Source organism: Filicampus tigris, chromosome 2 (genome assembly GCF_054856515.1).
Source record: "Filicampus tigris isolate MCC_2025a chromosome 2, RoL_Ftig_1.0, whole genome shotgun sequence".
Classification (NCBI taxonomy): Eukaryota; Metazoa; Chordata; class Actinopteri; order Syngnathiformes; family Syngnathidae; genus Filicampus; species Filicampus tigris.
The window spans coordinates 38,368,448-38,388,555 of NC_141218.1; the positions used below are offsets into that span (position 1 = coordinate 38,368,448).

Sequence of the window (20,108 nt, forward strand, 5' to 3'; positions counted from 1 at the left end):
AGGATGACAGTACACTGGCTAGCATAGACTACTGCTACCGAACAATATGTGATATACCTCAGAACTTTAAAGAAGCCATGACATCAACCAACTCAGAAAAATGGAAGAAAACAATGGACGAGGAGATGAAGTCCTTAGAGGACAATCAGACTTTTACTTTGACTAAGTTACCAAATGGCAGAGATACAGTGGGAGGAAAATGGGTCTATTCTGTCAAGGAGGACAGTGATGGATGTGAACACTACAAAGCCAGGTTTGTAGCTAAAGGATATAGCCAGAGGACGGGAATAGATTATGGTGAAACCTTCTCACCGACAGCAAATCTGACCAGTGTACGTGTGGTGATGCAAAAAGCTGCCCAAGACGATTTGATCTTACACCAAATGGACGTCAAAACGGCTTATTTGCGTGCACCCATTGATAGAGAGATATACATGGAACAACCTGAGGGTTATGAGAAAGAAGATGGACTTGTTTGTAAACTAGAAAAGTCCATTTATGGCCTGAAACGATCAGGATGTAATTGGAACTTACTACTTCACAAATGCCTAGTAGGGAACAAATTCATTCAGAATCCAGCAGACCACTGTGTATGTACAAGAGAGTCTAGAGAAGAAGGGAAGGTAATAATTGTCATCTGGGTAGACGACCTTATCATTGCTGCCAATAACACAAAGAGCCTAGAACAAGTGAAGAACATGCTTTCCACCAGGTTTAAAATGAAGGACCTAGGTAGGTTAAAACATTTTCTTGGCATGGTCTTCAGTCAATCAGAAGGATGTGTCTATGTGTCACAAAACAAGTGTGTGGAAAAGATCTTAAACCGTTTAGACATGCAGAAGTGTAGAACAAGGGAGACACCTTGTGAACAAAAGCTAGACTACACCAAAGATGCGCCTAAAATGACTGATGTAAAAATGTACAGAGAAGCTGTAGGCAGTCTCATATATTTGGCTACCTGTACACGCCCTGACCTATGTTTCATGGTGAGCCGACTATCGCAACATTTTGCTGAACCCACAGATGAGCACTGGGTCACAGTAAAACATGTTTTGCGCTATCTCAGAGGTACAAGAGATAAACAGCTATGTTTCAGAAAGAGCAGTGAGGGTTTAGGCCTTCAAGCCTATAGTGATGCAGACTGGGCGTCGGACGCTTCTGACAGACGCAGTACCACAGGGTATTGTGTGAGTATGGGAAAAGACATGGAAGACCAAGAAACAACAAACAGTAGCACTATCTACGTGTGAGGCCGAATACATGGCTCTAGCTCTAACAATACAGGAGTGTATTCATTTGGAGCAACTACTGAACGGTATTGATAGCTATTTGTACACGAAAACTGTCATTTATGAGGACAATCAAGGGCCAATTGCACTTGTGAAGAACCCTGTGTGCAGACAGAGGTGTAAACATGTGGACAACAAATATCACTTCATTAGATCCATCATAAAAGATGAGAGGATGACACTTGTTTAGAGTCCTACAAATGACATGACGGCAGATGTTATGACTAAGCCTGCTACCAAATTTAAATTGAAGAAATTTGCAGGGGTCATGTTTGGCATGTAAATGTTCAACATAAGAATGTCATGTTACTTGTTTTTGTTTAGTTGACTTTGTGAAAGTTGAACAGTAGACAAGACATTCATAAGTGGGAGTGTTGAGTGTTATTGTATGACTGCTTGTAACTGTACTGTGCTTATTTGTCATAAGAGGGCTGTCGCTGACAGATGACATCAACATTGGCTTACGGGCGCCTGTGTGTTCTCTCTGTACTTGGCTCTCGAGGAAAGCAGTTCATGTGTGTTGCTGAATAAAGTACGCCACTTGGCTAAAGAGAGAAGTAGTCTGCACTGTCGGAATTGTTCTTCTGCTGCGACTGGGCAAAAAATGATAAGCCTGCGCCGCTTTGTAACCTTAAGTTCTATCAGCTAAAAACAGGTCCAATTAAGTCCTATTCCACAAACGCAATATTTATCGGAATGTTTCAACTAGTGGGCCTGCATAGAACAAATTCTTGAAAAAAATATGTTAGGGTTTAGGGCTGAACAATTTATCGTTTTGAGACCGAAATCGCGATCTCAGACAACGCGATTGTGAGATCGCCAAAGATGAGGTTTCTTTAAAGGGCACGCTCACCATTAGTGGCTCACCATTAGTGGCTCACCATTAGTGGCGTGCTGCTGTGGGCAGGACCAGCGCCGAACTGGTTAAAAAAAACATCCCGTCCTACTACACGCTGTCGCCGTACTCCGGAAAGTCATTTAGTTCGCGGCTGCTTGAATGCTAAGCGCCCTGCTAGCTTGCTCTGTAACAGCACGGTCTTTATTTATACTATGTAAGTCCGTGCAAAGCAGCAACGTGCTGCGCATCATCTCCTCCGTTGTGACAAATAAACAACCCCACTAAAAGTAGGGTTTTCACCGTGGAGGCGAACGAGGGGTTGCTAAGTGTGCTAATCGCTAAAGTGAAATGCAGAGTCGAGAAAAGAAAAATACGTGCTTAGGTGTACAGTAGACTTTTTACTGAGCATGACTAGAACCATGCAAGGGTGGAGATCCAGTAGTTATGAACAGAAATGTTGTATTGCAATCAACACCTATCTAGACAAAAAATAAGGCGAGGGCTACATAAGCATTACTGTTAGGACCAAAAGATTCAAATAATACCATATGTATTTCAAGCAGAGCTGGGCACTTTACCCTTTTTTGCCCGTCCGGCTGCGACCCTCCACCCTTGACCTGGGTACCCTTCCGGCTGCGACCCCCCCGGCCAAATTTATAAACATTGTCGGCCCCCGCCCCATTCCGACCCCCGCCCCCCCTAAAAAAACGTGCACGATGCCCTCGCGGGAGAGAAGAGATGCTAACGGAAGAGGTTTATTGAAAGACAAATAGCTGGCTAACTTACTGTTCAAACACAATGCAGACACGCTTCAAACGTGCCACTTACTCACTTACTTACCCATGTAGTGTATGGACCTACTTTTCCAGGCGTAGTTATTCGCCCTGTGATTTCCTCAGTGCATCGCGACATGTGCGGAGTGATACAATTTCAAGTGTTACCAGTGAATCAACTCGTCTGTGAATGAATGCCGTTTACACAATAAAAAAAAGCTGCGCTCCGAGACTTCTCCAAGTTATTAAGTTGTGAAAGACACAACAACCCAGCTGCGTGTACTGTACTTACTTCCATTGCGAGCCCTGGGGTTGGTTTTGTCATATTGTATAATTATTTGGGTCCAACAGACGACAAGTCTGCAAGCATTCAAGTTATTTACTTTCCAGACTTCCCTTCCTTCACACTTCCTGTCCTTCAAAATAAAAGCACACCAGCAAACCACTACACAGCAGTTTTGGTACAGCGTATTTCCGGAAGTAGGGAAGTGCATCATGTGCCAGTGTCACACTTGAGTGTTGCACGCAGCTTGATTTTCCTCCCGAACACAATGTGTTTTGAAAGAAGCCTGAAAAGAAGCCTTTTACCGAGTAGACTGAGATTAAATTCGGCCGAACTATCCACCATTTGTTAAAACCTGTTTCGTTTCACGGGTTGTTTATTTGAACGTTCCCCACAAAACCAAACCCCACCTCTCCTTTCCGAAACGATCAAAAGCCCCATTTTATTGAAAAATAGATTGCACGGCTTGGGAACTTGTTGCACTGTTGGCCGTTGTACTAACAAAGAGAAGAAGCTGAATCTGTGACAACAAGAGCAATGTTTTTGAACTGGCGCCCCGGACAAGGAGGAGAAAATGTTGTTGTGATAAACACTTGTTTCTAGCGCCTTCCCAGGGATGAGGATCACAGAAGAATTAATCCATGAGTCTTCATTTGAAAAGACCAGCTCAATGTTGTACGTGCGTTCCTTTCATGTTGTGGACAAAGAGCATGGCGCAACACATGTATCGAACTTCGAGCTTGCGTTAAGACAAGACAAACCACCAAAGAAGATTCACTGGGTGTCAAGTATCACAACATCATCACGTGTGATTTTTATGTGTATGGGAGATACGACACTTAAGTATTAATCACCCTCTGAAATTATTAGAACGTTTGCGGCAATAGTTTGGATTTTATGGACGATAAGTGGTTTTGTCATAAAGCTGTGGTAAGAGCCTATGTAGAGGAAAATGTTATGCTCATAAAATCAAAGAGATTTGACTTTCACACTATTTCAACTAACATTGTATAGCAACATATGTGTTAAATGTTGCCCACTCAGCATCCATTGTAGCGTCATCATCCTGGAAAGGGGATTCAACCATCTGCGGCCCCTTCTCAAGGTTTCTCATTTTTTCCCAGATGGGGTTTTCTGAGTTTTACCTTGCCCTTTGAAATTTGATATTAAGGCGATTGTCTAGTATTTGCAGCAGTTGAAATTGACATTAGAGTCAGTAGAGATGCGGGCATAAATTTAGGTGAAAATTGATTGCAGTTTTATGACATCGAGTTACGTGAAGCTTGTTTATATTAAGCGTTAGAATGCCTAAGTCATGTGCTTAACATGCAGTGGGAAATAGTGGCTTTGGCTGACTCCTACGTCTGCTTTAAGATAAATCGGACCGTGTCGAACCTCTTTTAACAAAACGTGACCAACTTTTTGACTGTGTCGGTACTGATACGCCTCAGAGCATTTTAGATTGCTCATTGCCTCACGCATATATATATTCATAAATTTTAATCAAGTTAATCACAGCTTTACATATAATTGATCAGTGGTCCCTTAAGTGCATTCAAAGGTGATTGGCTCATGTTATGCTATGCTGTTGGTGGTATCAGCATGGTGTGTGTTCCTCCTTTAAACTGACTTTATTAACTCAAAAAAAGACAGCCCTCTTCTCTACTCATCCTCAGTCACTGAGGCAAATCAATTTATTCACATTTCTGAGATTTAAAGATGCCCTCTCCTTTCGAAATGCTCCTTTATATTTTTAGAGTGTATGTTTTCCGAGTGGTCACTGAAGTGCACACAAATGTGTTTGGCTCATAATGCTGTGCTATGATGTTGTTGATTTCAGCATGTCATGTGTTCTCCTTTAAACTGACTTTGTTATCACAAAACAAGACAGCCCTCTTCTCTACTCATCCTCAGTTGCTGAGGCAAACCAATTTAGTCTCATTTCTGAGATTTAAAGCTGCCCTCTTCTTTCGAAATGCTTCTGTACAATGCGGGCGACACACAACTGCAGTAGGTATATAGTGCCGGTATATGTATTCATCGTGCATAACAACATTGTAAATGGCACCCACGAAGAGACACGCCTACGAAGTACATTTCAAACTGCAAGCTATCAGCTACGCGCAGGAACATGGAAATCCAGCAGCCGCGAGGGAATTTAGGATCAACGAATCCATGGTTCGCAAGTGGACGAAGCAGGAAAAGCTGGCCATCTTCCGCTCCTACTGTAGTAAAAAGATTTCCGACAAACGCATCCAGGCCAAGGTCCGCTGATAGTGTAGTGGTACACACGCCCGAGTTGTGTGCGGGCAGTGTGGGATCGATTCCCGCTCAGTGACGGTGTCTGTGTGTGCCCTGCGACTGGCTGGCGACCAGTTCGGGGTATGGTCTGCCTTCGCCCGTTGACGGCTGGGATAGGCTCCAGCAACTCCCCGCGACCCTGTATAGGATAAGCGGTTTGCAAGATGACATGACATGGCATCCAGACCAACCACATCAACATGGACGAGGTGCCGCTTATTTTCGACATCCCGGTGAACCACACTGTGGAGAAAAAGGGGACCAGCACGGTAGCGATACGCACAACAGGGCACGAGAAGTCGGCTTTTACTGTTGTGCTTGATTGCCATGGTAATGGACAGAAACTGCCACCTATGGTGATTTTTAAGCGGAAGACGCTGCCTAAAGAAAAGTTCCCAACCGGAGTCATCATCAAGGCCAATCAAAAGGGCTGGATGGACGAAGAGAAAATGAGAGAGTGGCTGACTGAGGTGTACACAAAGAGACCGGATGTTTTTTCCCACACGTCACCGTCGCTGTTAATCTGTGACTTCATGCGCGCCCATCTCACAGTGCGCCCATGTCACAGCGCAAACCAAGTGAAGCAAATGAACGCCGATCTTGCCATTATTCCCGGAGTCTTAACAAAAGGAACTCCAACCACCGGACATCGATGTAAATAGGGCGTTCAAAGTTAAGTTGCGAGCGGCGTGGGAGTGATGGATGATGGACGGCGAACACAACGCCACAAAGACTGGGAGGCAGCGGTTACGCCACAATTTGTGAATGGATTGTGGATGCTTGGGCTAAAGTGTCTGCAAGCTTTCGCAAAAGCCGGCATCGTTTCTGAGGAGCCGCACGGCAACGAGACCGACTCAGACAATGACGAAAGCGAACCTGACGTGTTTAAAGGAGAGCTTGCCCAGCTGTTCATTTCGGATACCGAAGATGACGACTTTAATGGATTTGTAGATGACAGTTAATCACTGACAATTATGTGAGTACATTGTTAAATGTTTCAATAAAAAACAACTGAACTCAGTTTTGCTCCCGCTGCCTTTTTAAAAACATACGTTAGCATGCTTGCTAGCATATGTTTTAGCGTGCATGCATGCTACCGTGGTAATACGGTGGTATTATGGTATTATGTATGTGTTAAATACAGAAATAGCACCCACAACTGAGACTGCGCCATTTGGTCGCGAAAAAAAGAAAAACAATATGCACACCTTATCTACACCTAACATTTCATTCAACTTCAAGACTTTACAAAATTAAACCCTCATAAAAATCACCCAATTCTAAATTGAAATAGTATTTAAGTGTACAATGACAGTGACAAATGCCCATTTTGCATGTGTTAACCGTTATTCAGATCTCTTAATAGTTCTGTGAATTAAGCCTATGTTATGGAGCCTCCCTGAAGCTGATGTCACAAAGCAATGATAAATGGTCTGACGGGTAGTGAAACAAGGGCAGGCGGTCTGGACCTATCTGCTCTTCAATTGGAATGTCAAGCAGACAGTCCACACTCAAGGCATCATGTGTATACCAGATACAGTCAAGTGTGCCGCAGCATTCTCCGGTCGGGCGGATCTTCCAGGTAGGGTACGGAGGCTCTGTCTGTCCGTCAGCGCTCAACAGCTTATAAGCAGAGTCCAAGCCTAGAGGCGAGGATCTGAAGCGGCGGTAGACATCCTCTGAAGGCTCTGCATTAAAATCCCCACACACCACAAGGGGATTTGTCCTTGATGACTGCACATGTCTGCCTCCACTCCTGGAAGTTATGCTTCGGAGGCTCTGTAGCAGGTCAGCACCTTGTGCACTCCTCAGCCTCTCCCAGCCACTTCGCGCTTTCAGATGTGTGACAGCCACGCAAAGTTGTTGGCTTGTTAGCCGGCAGTTCAGTATCTGCACAATGGCTACCTGGTTGGTGGGTAACATCATGGCTGACAGCCGCAAATGAACTGTATTCTGTAGGGAGAAGCGTGAGCGGCGGTAGAACAACCATCAGGACCATTATTTTGCTCTACATCCAAACAAGGGGACCCGGGTTTTGCCAAAAAGCTACAATGATAACCGAGGCTGGCCATTATTGGCTGGAAAGTGTCATAGTAATGGTCAATTTCCTGAAGTGAAGTTTTTATGTCCAAAATGAGCTTTTCAGCACCTGAAAATGACAGTTTGGCCAAGTGGCAAACAATGTCAGGGCGGTGGGTGAGGATCCCCTCCAGGATGAAGTACTTCCTTTCCTTCCAGTTGAGGGCCTCAATAGGACACCGAATAAATCCATCCTTCACCCAGTGCTGTAAGAACAGAGAAAAGAACTGTCACAACCTAACTTAGTGTGCCCTAGGAGTACACTCAAACTAAACCAGTAGTCCCATACTAAACTGAAGCACAATAACAACCTTTTTTATCCAAGGACACACTCTTCCAACCGTGCTGGAGCAAAGGTAATTAGGGACGTTCTGATCAGGTTTTATGACACCGATAACGATCGTGCATGAGTGAGATTGGCCGATACCGATTCCGATCACATGGAATAACTGTATATTTTTCCATTTATTTATGGTGACTGCTATTATGCAATATTATCTGAAAAAAAAACAGCCATAATATTGCCGTAATTTTGACAAAAATCTACATATATTTTCAAAAGCATGAAGAAATACAAAACCGTTGCTGGCACAATACAACAATTACTCAGTCACGATAATTGAAAAAACAGCTTTTAGTAACACAGTTTTTAACAGACCAAAAGAATCAGCAGGCTCAAAATAATTATGCAAAAAGTCCAATTAATAACATGCCACCTTAACATTGCATGGTTCAGAATATAATCAAAGTAGAAAAAATTGTCACATGCATGCTTCACTCGAATAAACTATTCAAAGAGTTCCTAAATTGAAACGACTCAGGAACTTGGTTTCAGGTCTTTTGCATAGACAAACTACCTTGTGCATTTGTCAACGAGAAAAAAGTAACGCACCATGCACATTTTGGAATACATTTGCCTTGTTCGAACATTGTCATTAAAAGCAGTACGCGAGCGAAAAACTCCCTTGTTAGACTCAACATCGACACAGGACTGACATCCGAGCTCCATTTAACACTTGTAAAAATTAAACAGGATAATAGGCCTTCTTTTAGGAAACTTTCGATGTGACAATATACTCTCTAGTGGAGCTACGTCTGTGAAGTATTTGTGTCCCGGTAGCACATAGGTAGCGAGGCTCAAAGTGGGCGAGCAGACAGCGGAATCCAGTGTCTTCCTCCATCGAGAATGGTTGGTCATCAAGTCCGATAAATGTCATTATTTTCCTGGTTATTTGCATTGCCTTTTGTCTGTCGCGCTGATATGGGTTTGAGTTGGTCAGCATGGGCTGCGTTAGCTGCCGTTTCATTGTTGCTGCTGCTTCACTGCAGTGAGCCTCGTAAACTCACCATAGTCTTCCAATTGCTTGTTCTTCAAATGTCGGATTAAGTTGGTTGTGTTGAAACTTGTGGCCATGCTCCCCCGCGGGGTATCTTTTCATGGCATATATTACAAGACGCAAACTACACACAGCACACCGCATGAGCTGCTGGTGATCGGATTCTTTGATCGGCAATAAAAGGCATTGATCGAATCTGCCGATCACGTCATTTTTCACGAAAATCGGCCGATCATTATCGGTGCACAATCAATCGGAGCATCCCCAAAGGTAATGCAAGGTACACTGTAAGAAAAAAGGGTACTGTCGTGATACATTTTTGTTCTCCAAGCTACAAATTTATGTCAGGTTCACTATTGGTGCCAGCAGAACCGCCTCCTGATCAATGCGGGGAAATCCAAAGAAATGGTGGTGGATTTTGGTAGGCGCCAGCACTCTTCACCTGCACCAGTGAATATCCGGGGAACAGATGTTGAGAGAGTCTCAACTTACAAGTACCTGGGTGTTCATCTGAACAATAAACTGGACTGGTGCGACAACACAGTCAGAGCAGACTCTTCCTACTCAGGAGACTGAGGTCTTTTGGGGTTCAGGGGACACTCCTCAGGAACTTTTATGACTCGGTGGTTGCATCGGTCATCTTCCAGGGAGTGGTCACCTGGGAAGGCGGCGTCTCGGCCCGGGACAAGAAGCGGCTGGACAAACTGGTCAGGAGGGCTGGCTCTGTCCTGGGCTGCTCCCTGGACTCTGTGGACTCGGTGGGGGACAGGAGGATGTTGGCCAAGCTGTCATCACTGCTGGACAACCCGGACCTCCCCCTCCAGGGCACCCTAACAGCACTCCACAGCTCCTTCAGTGACAGACTGTTACACCCTCGCTGTGCAAAGGAGAGATTCCGCCGTTCCTTCTTGCCTGCTGCTGTCAGACTCTTTAACAAGAACATTGTGTAGTCTCTACAAACTGGTGGACATTAGTACAATTGTGCAGTCCTGCACCTGAGCTCATATCGTGCAATACCCAATATTCCCCACTACTGTAATATCGTGCAATACTCAACATTCCCCACTACTGTTAGTCTAGTTTTATTTTTATCCAATGCTGTCCCTTACATTTCACTACAGCACTGCAGCACTGTCACTTACTTAGAGTATTTTTTCCTCTGCACTATGTACAGGCCGAAATGAGTGTTCCTCATACTTTTTATGTAGATGTAGGTTGGTGTGTATATATATGTGTATATACACATGTTACTGCGTATATTTACATAGGTTTGATCCTAAATGTTTGCCGTCAATGTTATACATTAATGGCCACATTATGCCGCCGTCCCTGTGTGACCTATATCTTTGCTGCTGTAACGATGAAAATTTCCCCACTGTGGGATCAATAAAGGCATTCTTATCTTATCTTGTCTTATTGAACCCCTAAGTACAAACCAATACTGTTTATGGTTACAAAAGGTACACAAGCAGTCTAAATGGATGAAGATGAATAGGTGTAAGTCAGGGTTGACGCCGGGTCATGAAATCTTTTAGCCAATGTGGCTAAACAGTATAAAAATCTTGTAGCCACACATTCGAGCGTAGTTAGCCATGACATTGCATGTCTATATGGCGGTGGTGCCGCCTTTTTCGCCTCTTTCTTGCTACGTGCGCCGCTAATGCATGCACACGTAAGAGACATTGTAGCCCAAATATCACAAAATACGCTAACACTTAATGGAAGATGTATTCTTCAGGTTGTGGGCAAAGCTTGCTGGCTAAGTGCATGTTGTAGTGGTAGAAATGGGCCAAGTTATTAACAATAAGCAGTAGTGGGGAGGGACGGCTCAAGCTGTTGGTTGGCATCAGCTTGTCCCTGTTTAGCCCTGCCCAAAAAGGTGTTTGTGAAATGGCCTGTTTCCTCTTGGAATTAAGAAACATTTTAAACCCCTATCCACTTCAATGAAAAGTACGTTGCTCCTCCTCAATTTGAGATTCGACCTCCCGACGGGCCCTCATCTCCATCACCCCTGAATAGACCTTACCAGGGAGGCTGAGGAGCGTGATTGAAACACATCCTCCAGTCTCCCTTCTTAAAAAGGGGGACCACCATCCTGGGTGGTCTGCCAATCAAGAGGCACTGTCCCTGATATCCACATGACGTGTGACGGTGGATGGCCGGCTGCGTCTCGCTGGCTTAAACCCGGAAATCTATTTTTTTTCTATATGCGAAGGCTTCTGTGCTTTTGATGGGCTGTACTTTGCGACATCACCACATCATGCAACGGCGATTACTATTTTGAATCGCCACAAAAACAGCGGCCGAGACTCGCCTCTCGTGAAATCTTACAGCAGAATCCCACATGCTGCAAGTGTACAGACTTGCACACTTGAGTTGAGCCAGCCCCCATTCTGCCCCGCGCCTGTTGTAATGGAAAAGCAACGGAGGCCATGTGGAGTGGTGTCGGGCTGATGGATCTAAATTTATATGAATGGTTTTATATTATCCAATAGGTTAACCAAAAACCAATATAGGAATTACACATCGCATAATCCCTGGAGGTGGGGCTCGATGGCGAGCGCCTGGTGGCCGGGCCTGCACCCATGGGGCCCGGCCGGGCTCAGCCCGAAAAGGACATGTGGGTCCCCCTTCCCATGGGCTCACCACTGGTGGGAGGGGCCAAAGGGGTAGGGTGCCGTGTGAGCTGGGCGGCGGTAAAAGACAGGGACCTTGGCGGTCCGATCCCCGGCAACAAAAACTAGCTCTTGGGACATGGAATGTCACCTCTCTGGCAGGGAAGGAGCCCGAGCTGGTGTGTGAGGCTGAGAGGTTCCGACTAGATATAGTCGGGCTCACCTCCACACACAGCTTGGGTTCTGGTACCAGTCCTCTCGAGAGGGGTTGGACACTCTTCCACTCTGGAGTTGCCCAGGGTGAGAGGCGCCGAGCAGGTGTGGGCATACTTATTGCCCCCCGGCTTGGCGCCTGTACATTGGGGATTACCCCGGTGGACAAGAGGGTAGCCTCCCTCCGCCTGAGGGTGGGGGGACGGGTCCTGACTGTTGTTTGTGCTTATGCACCAAACAGCAGTGCAGAGTACCCACCCTTTTTGGAGTCCTTGGAGGGTGGGCTGGAGGGCGCTCCACCTGGGGACTCCATCGTTCTGCTGGGGGACTTCAATGCTCACGTGGGCAATGACAGTGAGACCTGGAGAGGTGTGATTGGGAGGAACGGCCCCCCCGGACTGAACACGAGCGGTGTTTGGTTACTGGACTTCTGTGTCCATCACGGATTGTCCATAACGAACACCATGTTCAAACATAAGGGTGTCCATATGTGCACTTGGCACCAGGATACCCTAAGCCGCAGTTCGATGATCGACTTTGTAGTCGTATCATCGGACTTGCGGCCGCATGTTTTGGACATTCGGGTGAAGAGAGGGGCGGAGCTGTCAACTGATCACCATCTGGTGGTGAGTTGGCTCCGATGCTGGGGGAAGATGCCGGTCCGACCTGGCAGACCTAAACGTATTGTGAGGGTTTGCTGGGAACGTCTGGCAGAATCCCCTGTCAGAAGGAGTTTCAACTCCCCCCTCCGACAGAACTTTTCCCACGTCCCGGGGGAGGCGGGAGACATCGAGTCCAAGAGGACCATGTTTCGTGCCTCCATTGTTGAGGCGGCCGATCGGAGCTGTGGCCGCAAGGTGGTCGGTGCCTGTCGTGGCGGCAATCCCTGAACCCGCTGGTGGACACCAGCGGTAAGGGATGCTGTCCAGCTGAAGAAGGAGTCCTATCGGGCCTTTTTGGCCTGCGGGACCCCGGAGGCAGCTGACAGGTACCGGCTGGCCAAGCGTAATGCAGCTCTGGCGGTTGCTGAGGCAAAAACTCAGGTGTGGGAGTAGTTCAGGGAGGCCATGGAAAATGACTTCCAGACGGCTTCGAGGAAATTCTGGTCCACCATCCGACGTCTCAGGAGAGGGAAGCAGTGCACCATTAACACTGTTTACTGGGAGAGTACTTTGAAGACCTCCTCAATTCCACCGACACGCCTTCCACTGAGGAAGCAGAGCCTGGAGACTCTGAGGTGGGCTCTCCTATCTCTGGGGTTGAAGTAACCGAGGTAGTCAAAAAGCTCCTCGGTGGCAAAGCCCCAGGGTGGATGAGATCCGCCCGGAGTTCATAAAGGCTCTGGATGTTGAGGGGCTGTCATGGTTGACACGTCTCTACAACATCACGTGGACATCGGGGACAGTGCCTCTGGATTGGCAGACCGGGGTGGTGGTCCCCCTTTTTAAGAAGGGGGACCGGAGGGTGTGCTCCAATTACAGAGGGATCACACTCCTCAGCCTCCCCGGCAAGGTCTATCTAGGGGTGCTGGAGAGGAGGGTCCGTCGGAAGGTCGAATCTCGGATTCTGGAGGAGCAATGTGGTTTTCGTCCCGGCTGTGGAACAGTGGACCAGCTCGACACCTTCATCAGGGTCCTCGAGGGTGCATGGGAGTTCGCCCAACCAGTCTACATGTGTTTTGTGGACTTGGAGAAGGCGTTCGACCGTGTCCCTCTGAGAGTTCTGTGGGGGATGCTTCGGGAGTACAGGGTACCGAGCCCCTTGATAAGGGCTGTCCGGTCCCTGTACCACCGATGTCAGAGTTTGGTCCGCATTGCCGGCAGTAAGTCGGATTCGTTTCCAGTGAGGGTTTGACTCCGCCAAGGCTGCCCTTTGTCACCGATGCTGTTCATAACTTTTATGGACAGAATTTCTAGGCGCAGCCGAGGTGTCGAGGGGGTCCGGTTTGGTGGCCTGAGTATTGCATCTTTGCTTTTTGCAGATGATGTGGTACTGTTGGCTTCTTCAAGCCGCGATCTCCCACTCTCGCTGGAGCGGTTCGCAGCAGAGTGTGATAAGGTCGGAATGAAAATCAGCACCTCCAAATCTGAGACCATGGTCCTCAGTCGGAAAAGGATCGCGTGCCCTCTCCGGGTCGGGGATGGGATTTTGCCCCAAGTGGAGGAGCTCAAGTATCTTGGGGTCTTGTTCACGAGTGAGGGTAAGATGGAACGGGAGATCGACAGGCGGATCAGTGCAGCGTCTGCTGTGATGCGGACCCTGTATCGGTCTGTCGTGGTGAAGGAGCTCAGCCGAAAAGCGAAGCTCTCAATTTACCGGTCGATCTACGTTCCTACTCTCACCTATGGTCATGAGTTGTGGGTCATGACCGAAAGAACAAGATCTCGGATACAAGCGGCCGAAATGGGTTTCCTTTGCAGGGTGTCCGGGCTCTCCCTTAGAGATAGGGTGAGAAGTTCGGCCATCCGGGAGGGACTCAAAGCCGAGCCGCTGCTCCTCCGCGTTGAGAGGAGCCAGTTGAGGAGGCTCGGGCATCTGATAAGGATGCCCCCTGGACGCCTCCCTGGTGAGGTGTTCCGGGCATGTCCCACCGGCAGGAGACCCCGAGGACGACCCAGAACACGCTGGAGAGACTATGTCTCCCGGCTTGCCTGGGAACGCCTTGGGATCCTTCCGGAAGAGCTGGAAGATGTTGTTGGGGAGAGGGAAGTCTGGGCTTCCCTGCTAAAGCTGCTGCCTCCGCGACCCGACTTCGGATAAACGGGAGATAATGGCCATCCATTATGGATGGATGGACATCGCATAATCAGTTAATGCAATTATGCATTAACTGCTGATCTGAGCATGGCACCAGCTGGTGAAGATCAGCCCCATAGGCAGGGCCAGCCAGGGAGGAGACCAGCCCACATTATGTTTAGATTTTGAAGACAGTATAAATGTGAGGGCTGCAGGTTAGACCATGCCCCTGTTCTGCCCTCGCCAGTCTCGAATGAGAGCATTCGCTAGGATGGAAAAGCTGCCCAGATGTGATCAATGTAGGATTCCTGAACTTCAGAGATGGTAAAGAAAACAGACGAGAAAATTCAATCGACTTGTGTGAGTCTTTATCTACATTGGATACCTTCTTGAAAGATAAAATCAACATGCATTGAGTAAGTAGTAAGTAGTAGTTTTATAAATTATTGTTTGGGCTTATGGACTCCAGACCTACAAAACATTTCAACAGGGCCAAGCGGAGTGGTGCGGTGTGGGGCTGTTTGGGGCTCATAGAAAAGCGGCATAGGTGTGCCCAATTAGCACCTTTTTTTCTGACAGTGTACATATGGTTCATAATATTACACGGCAATATAATATATATATTGCCGTGTCTCCTGATGACACAGGACCCATTGATACCCTTTTAAATTGCATTTTAGATATCAAGTCATGGATGGCAGATAATTTCCTACAGCTCAATCAGGACAAGACTGAGGTTTTAGTTATCGGTCCCGAAGGTCAGAGAGAGAAGCTTTTACCAAAACTACACATTTTTAATCCCTCACACTGTGTGAAGAACCTTGGCGTAATTTTTGACTCTGAGCTCAGTTTTATTCCTCATATTAAAAATGTAACCAAGATTGTTTTTTATCACCTTAAGAATATCGCCAGAGTCCGCCCGTTTCTCTCTCAGGCTAACACGGAAGTGCTGATGCATGCCTTTATTTCCTGTCGTTTAGATTACTGTAATGCCCTGCTCTCTGGCCTCCCGAAAAAGAGCATTTCACCACTGCAACTACTGCAGAATTCAGCCGCTCGGGTGCTGACGAGAACCAGAGGGCGGGAGCACATTACGCCAGTTTTGAAATTGCTGCATTGGCTCCCTGTGTGTTTCAGGATCGATTTTAAAGTACTTTTATTAGTTTATAAACGTGTTAATGGTCTTGGGCCATCTTATTTATCTGATTTGCTTTTATCATACCAGCCCTCGCGGATCCTGAGGTCCTCTGGCGCCGGCCTTTTATTTATTCCAAGGGTGAGGACCAAAATGCATGGCGAGGCTGCATTCAGCCGTTTTGGTCCTCACCTTTGGAATAGCCTGCCAGAGGATGTCAGGTCTGCAGAGACTGTTGATATTTTTAAGAGGAAGCTCAAGACACACCTTTTTAATTTGGCTTTCAACAACTTTTAAATAATTTATCTTTTCTTTTGATTCAAGATAATTCTATGTTTTGCTTTGAATGTTTTAAAGCACTTTGAGTTGCATTTTTATGTATGAAAAGTGCTATATAAATAAAATGTGATTGATTGATTGATGATTGATAATAGTCAAACAAGCCTGACCTGAGCACGGGATGAAGCACGGAATGTCTACCTTGAGCAAGTATGTTCCATTGCATTACTCGTATGGACGGTCCGAGCTTGTGGCGGCAGGGTACAGTATCCTTCAGATATATGAGATCTCTGTGCGCCCTGGTCGGGCGCCTTCTCAGGGCCTCCTCACATTCTCTGAGCAGCTGGTCTGGGTCATGCTCAATCACATTTTTGTGGTCCACATTCTCATCTGTTTGGTCCAAGGTGGTGCTGTTAAGTGTCTGGGCCAACACACTATACAGCCTGCTGCCGTTGCTGCCCATCGTATTAGCTAAAGAATACATATAACAAAACAGTTATCTATTTGTGTATTACTGTTCTTCCAGTGTTCACTAAACGGCTGTAATGTGCATCTGTGATTGTGGCTCTCCGTTCCCACATTTGAGGGCATTAAAGTAAGTAAAGTATTGTGTAACAACGAATTTAAAAATGCTGTAAACAGCAAATTTGCACAATATAGCAATTATTTCCCACAACATACTAAGTACAAACTCTTCAAAAATATCCAGCTATGTAGCGCAGCTGCAGTCAGTGAACACAGCATTCTTTCTTTTCAACGCCCTAACTGCAAATTAAGTCTAATAATAGCCTAATAACACTCTGAAATTCAATTCTTTACTCTGCAGGCTTTCTTTATCAAATTTCCTCACATTGGCATACCACACACTGACAAACACATAGACACGCTAACACCATACAATAAGTTGCACGAGAAAAAATTAAGGAGGTATGAGTGGTCAAAGTCTCAATTGTTGACAGTTGCACATTTTCAAACAAGCGTTTTCCACTAATCTAATTTGGGTAAAATGTTCTCTCTCAAATGCTATAAATCATCTTAAATCTGTGGCAGGAATGGCTGGACAGGAGATAGTCCTTCAGGAGATTCTCAGTTATCACAGTTCTTATATGGAATTTGCAGAGTGAGGAGATGCACAGATGGACGGATTTAAAAACATTCATTCATTCATTCATTATCCATACCGCTCATCCTCACAAGGGTCGCAGGCGTGCTGGAGCCTATCCCAGCTGTCTTCGGGCAGTAGGCGGGGGACACCCTGAATTGGTTGCCAGCCAATCGCAGGGATTTAAAAGCAATATTGTGGAAAAGTTACCATTAAATTCAAAGTGTTATTTCAGTCTGCTTCTTAATACGGTTCACAAACACTGTACAGGAAGTATGTTTGCAAAATTACACACGCAGGACCATATTTACTTATACATATTTTCATATTCCACAAGCGCAATATTAATCAGAATGCCGTGTTTCAACTAGTGGGCCTGCTGGGAACATATTCTTGAAAAAAATGTGTTTGGGTTGATTTCCGCTTTAAAGGAAGGGAATGTGCCTTAAATTGCACTTTGAGGTCTTAAAAAAAAAAAAAAAAAGCTAAATAAAACTTTGTCTTCATTTATACTATAAAACAGTTTTGCTCATTAAATAATTTAAATAAATCATTCATCTCAAAATGTCTGGCAGGATACCTTATTTTATATACTGTACCATGTATAAAATAAGAATGTATCCTTCTTTATATTGCGTTGAAGTGGAAATCAACCCAAACATATTTTTTTCAAGAATATGTTCCCAGCAGGCCCACTAGTTGAAACACGGTATTCTGATTAATATTGTGTTTGTGGAATATGAGTTAAGCAGCAAAATCCACCCCTTTTTAGCCATCTCAGGGGGCTTAGGGCTCAGGTAACCACCAAAACGTCCTTATGGAACTTGTCCACCATAGTTTGCTTTGAACTGTATTGACATTGTTCTAGTTGAAACTTGGCTTTAACTACGTCTGTATGTTATGTACATTATGTATAGGCCTATTATGTATATGTATAATATACAATAAAAAAATGTTTTTTTAAAAATCACGGCTCAGCTTCAGAAAACAGGTCAGCCGTGATTGGTCGTTACCTGAGCCCTGAGTAGTTGTAATGTCATTTTCAGTTGACAGAACTGACAATGGATGGTGTTTTGGATATCGTGACATCCCTAGTTTCAATGTATCATGTAGAGCAGGGTTATTCAACTAAATTATTCAGGGGGCCACATTCTCAAAAACCCAAGGGATCATGGGCCAGACTCCCACAGTGACTTGTAGTGGTGCAACAGATCACAATAGTCACAGTTCAGATCGGTCACGGATTTTGAGTCACGGATCGGATCGTTTTTAGGATCAGAAAAAAAAAAATGATAAACAGAAATTTGTCTTCATTTATTTTATAAAACGTTTTTGCCCATTAAAGTAAAAAAAAAAAAAGTAAAACAAATCAACTCCTAATGTCTAATATGGCTGTTGAACTTAAAAAGGAAGTCAACCCAAACATATTTTTTTCAAGAATATGTTCTATGCAAGCCCACTAATGTAGTTGAAACAAGGCATTTTGATAAATATTGCATTTGTGGAATAAGAGTTAATTCATCTCTTTTTAGCCATCTTTGGGGCCTAAAATAGATACAGAGGGTCATAGGATTGTTGTGGTTGTAAATCTGAAAGGGGTTTTTGCAATTCTGGTTAATATCTATGGATATAATAATATTGGTTGAAACAGACTGTTACTGGAGGCCATTACTGAAAATATTGCTGAATTTAAGAGGACTTATGGGATCAAATTTATTTTAATTGGAGGGGATTTTAATTTAGTTCCAGATGATTGGGTAGATGTCCATCTATGTATAATGATCATCACCATTATGTTATACTAAAAGAATTTATGGATGGGAATTATCTTACAGACATTTGGAGAAAATTAAACCCCTATAGTAAACAATTTTCTTGGATAAAACCAAATGGGCAATCAAGATGTAGAATAGACTTTTGGTTAGTGTCTCCTGAAGTGGTTGACCTGGTAACTAATGTGTCAATATCTGCTGCCCCAATTACTGATCACTGTATTATTGATATTACTCTAAAAGTTGGAAGTAATTCAACATTTCAAAAAAGTTATTGGAAACTTAATACAGATTTATTGGATGATGATGATGATTTTGTACAAAAAGTGAATAACTTACTGATAGAAATTAAAAACGATACAAAGTTAGATACTTATTGTAGGAAATTAGAATATTTTAAATATAACGTTAGGAGTTTATCTATCGAATGTGGCAAATACAGACTTCAAAGGCAAAAACATACTGAAATTAAATTATTTCAAGATATAAATGACCTTTGTAGAAAAATTGACTTATCAGATGACGATAAAACAAAAAGATTAGATTTACAAACCAAAGTAGATAACTTCTACAATCAAAAGGCAAAATGTGCATATGTTCGATCCAGGGTGAGATGGATAGAACAAGGAGAGAAAAATTCATCTTATTTTTTTGGGCTTGAAAAAAGAAGACAAATAAGGAATAAAATTGATGTCTTAATGATTAATGATATAGAATGTTTTAACACAAAATTAATCTCTGAAGAAATTTACAATTTGTATTCTAAATTATACTCGTCAAAGCACAAAGATATAGATACATTGTTATTTTTGGAGAATATAAAACATAACATTACGCAAATTGATTTGACATTCAAAACATTATGTCATTCTGAGATTCAAATGAAAGAATTAGATGCAGCTATAAAGCAGATGTCAGCGGGGAAAGCACCTGGTCAAGATGGTTTAACCTCAATAATTTATAGGTTTTTGGGGGTGATATAAAAGAAATATTATTTAATGCTCTAAAAGAATGTATAGAAAGGGATAATTTGATGCCAACGATGAAACAGGGTGTTATTATGTTGTTACCCAAACCTGGGAAAGACAAAAGAATTATAGACAATCTCAGACCCATAACTTTATTTATGTTGACTACAAATTGCTGACACATATTTTTGCTAATCGGTTAAAAACCAATATTGGACAGATAGTAAGTGAAACACAATCTGGATTAATTAGGGACAGATCCATATGTCATAACATTATATATTAGTTATATAAGAGCAGCTGCATGCTGGTGCGACACGCCGCAATTTACATATGATCCGATTAGACGACTACCAAAATTATCGTTTGTGGCCCTCGTACACACGCT

The 20,108-nt window shown here is 44.4% G+C and overlaps 1 protein-coding gene across 1 annotated transcript; it reads right to left on the minus strand.

Annotated features, from left to right (window-relative positions):
- Positions 1-6,870: 6,870 nt before the first annotated feature.
- nocta (nocturnin a) lies at positions 6,871-16,341 on the minus strand. Its single transcript, XM_086054340.1, is given in 4 exon segments — positions 6,871-7,466; positions 7,469-7,769; positions 11,886-11,916; positions 16,049-16,341. Coding segments are annotated over 4 exon segments (1,221 nt in total).
- Between the last annotated feature and the right edge of the window lie 3,767 nt (positions 16,342-20,108).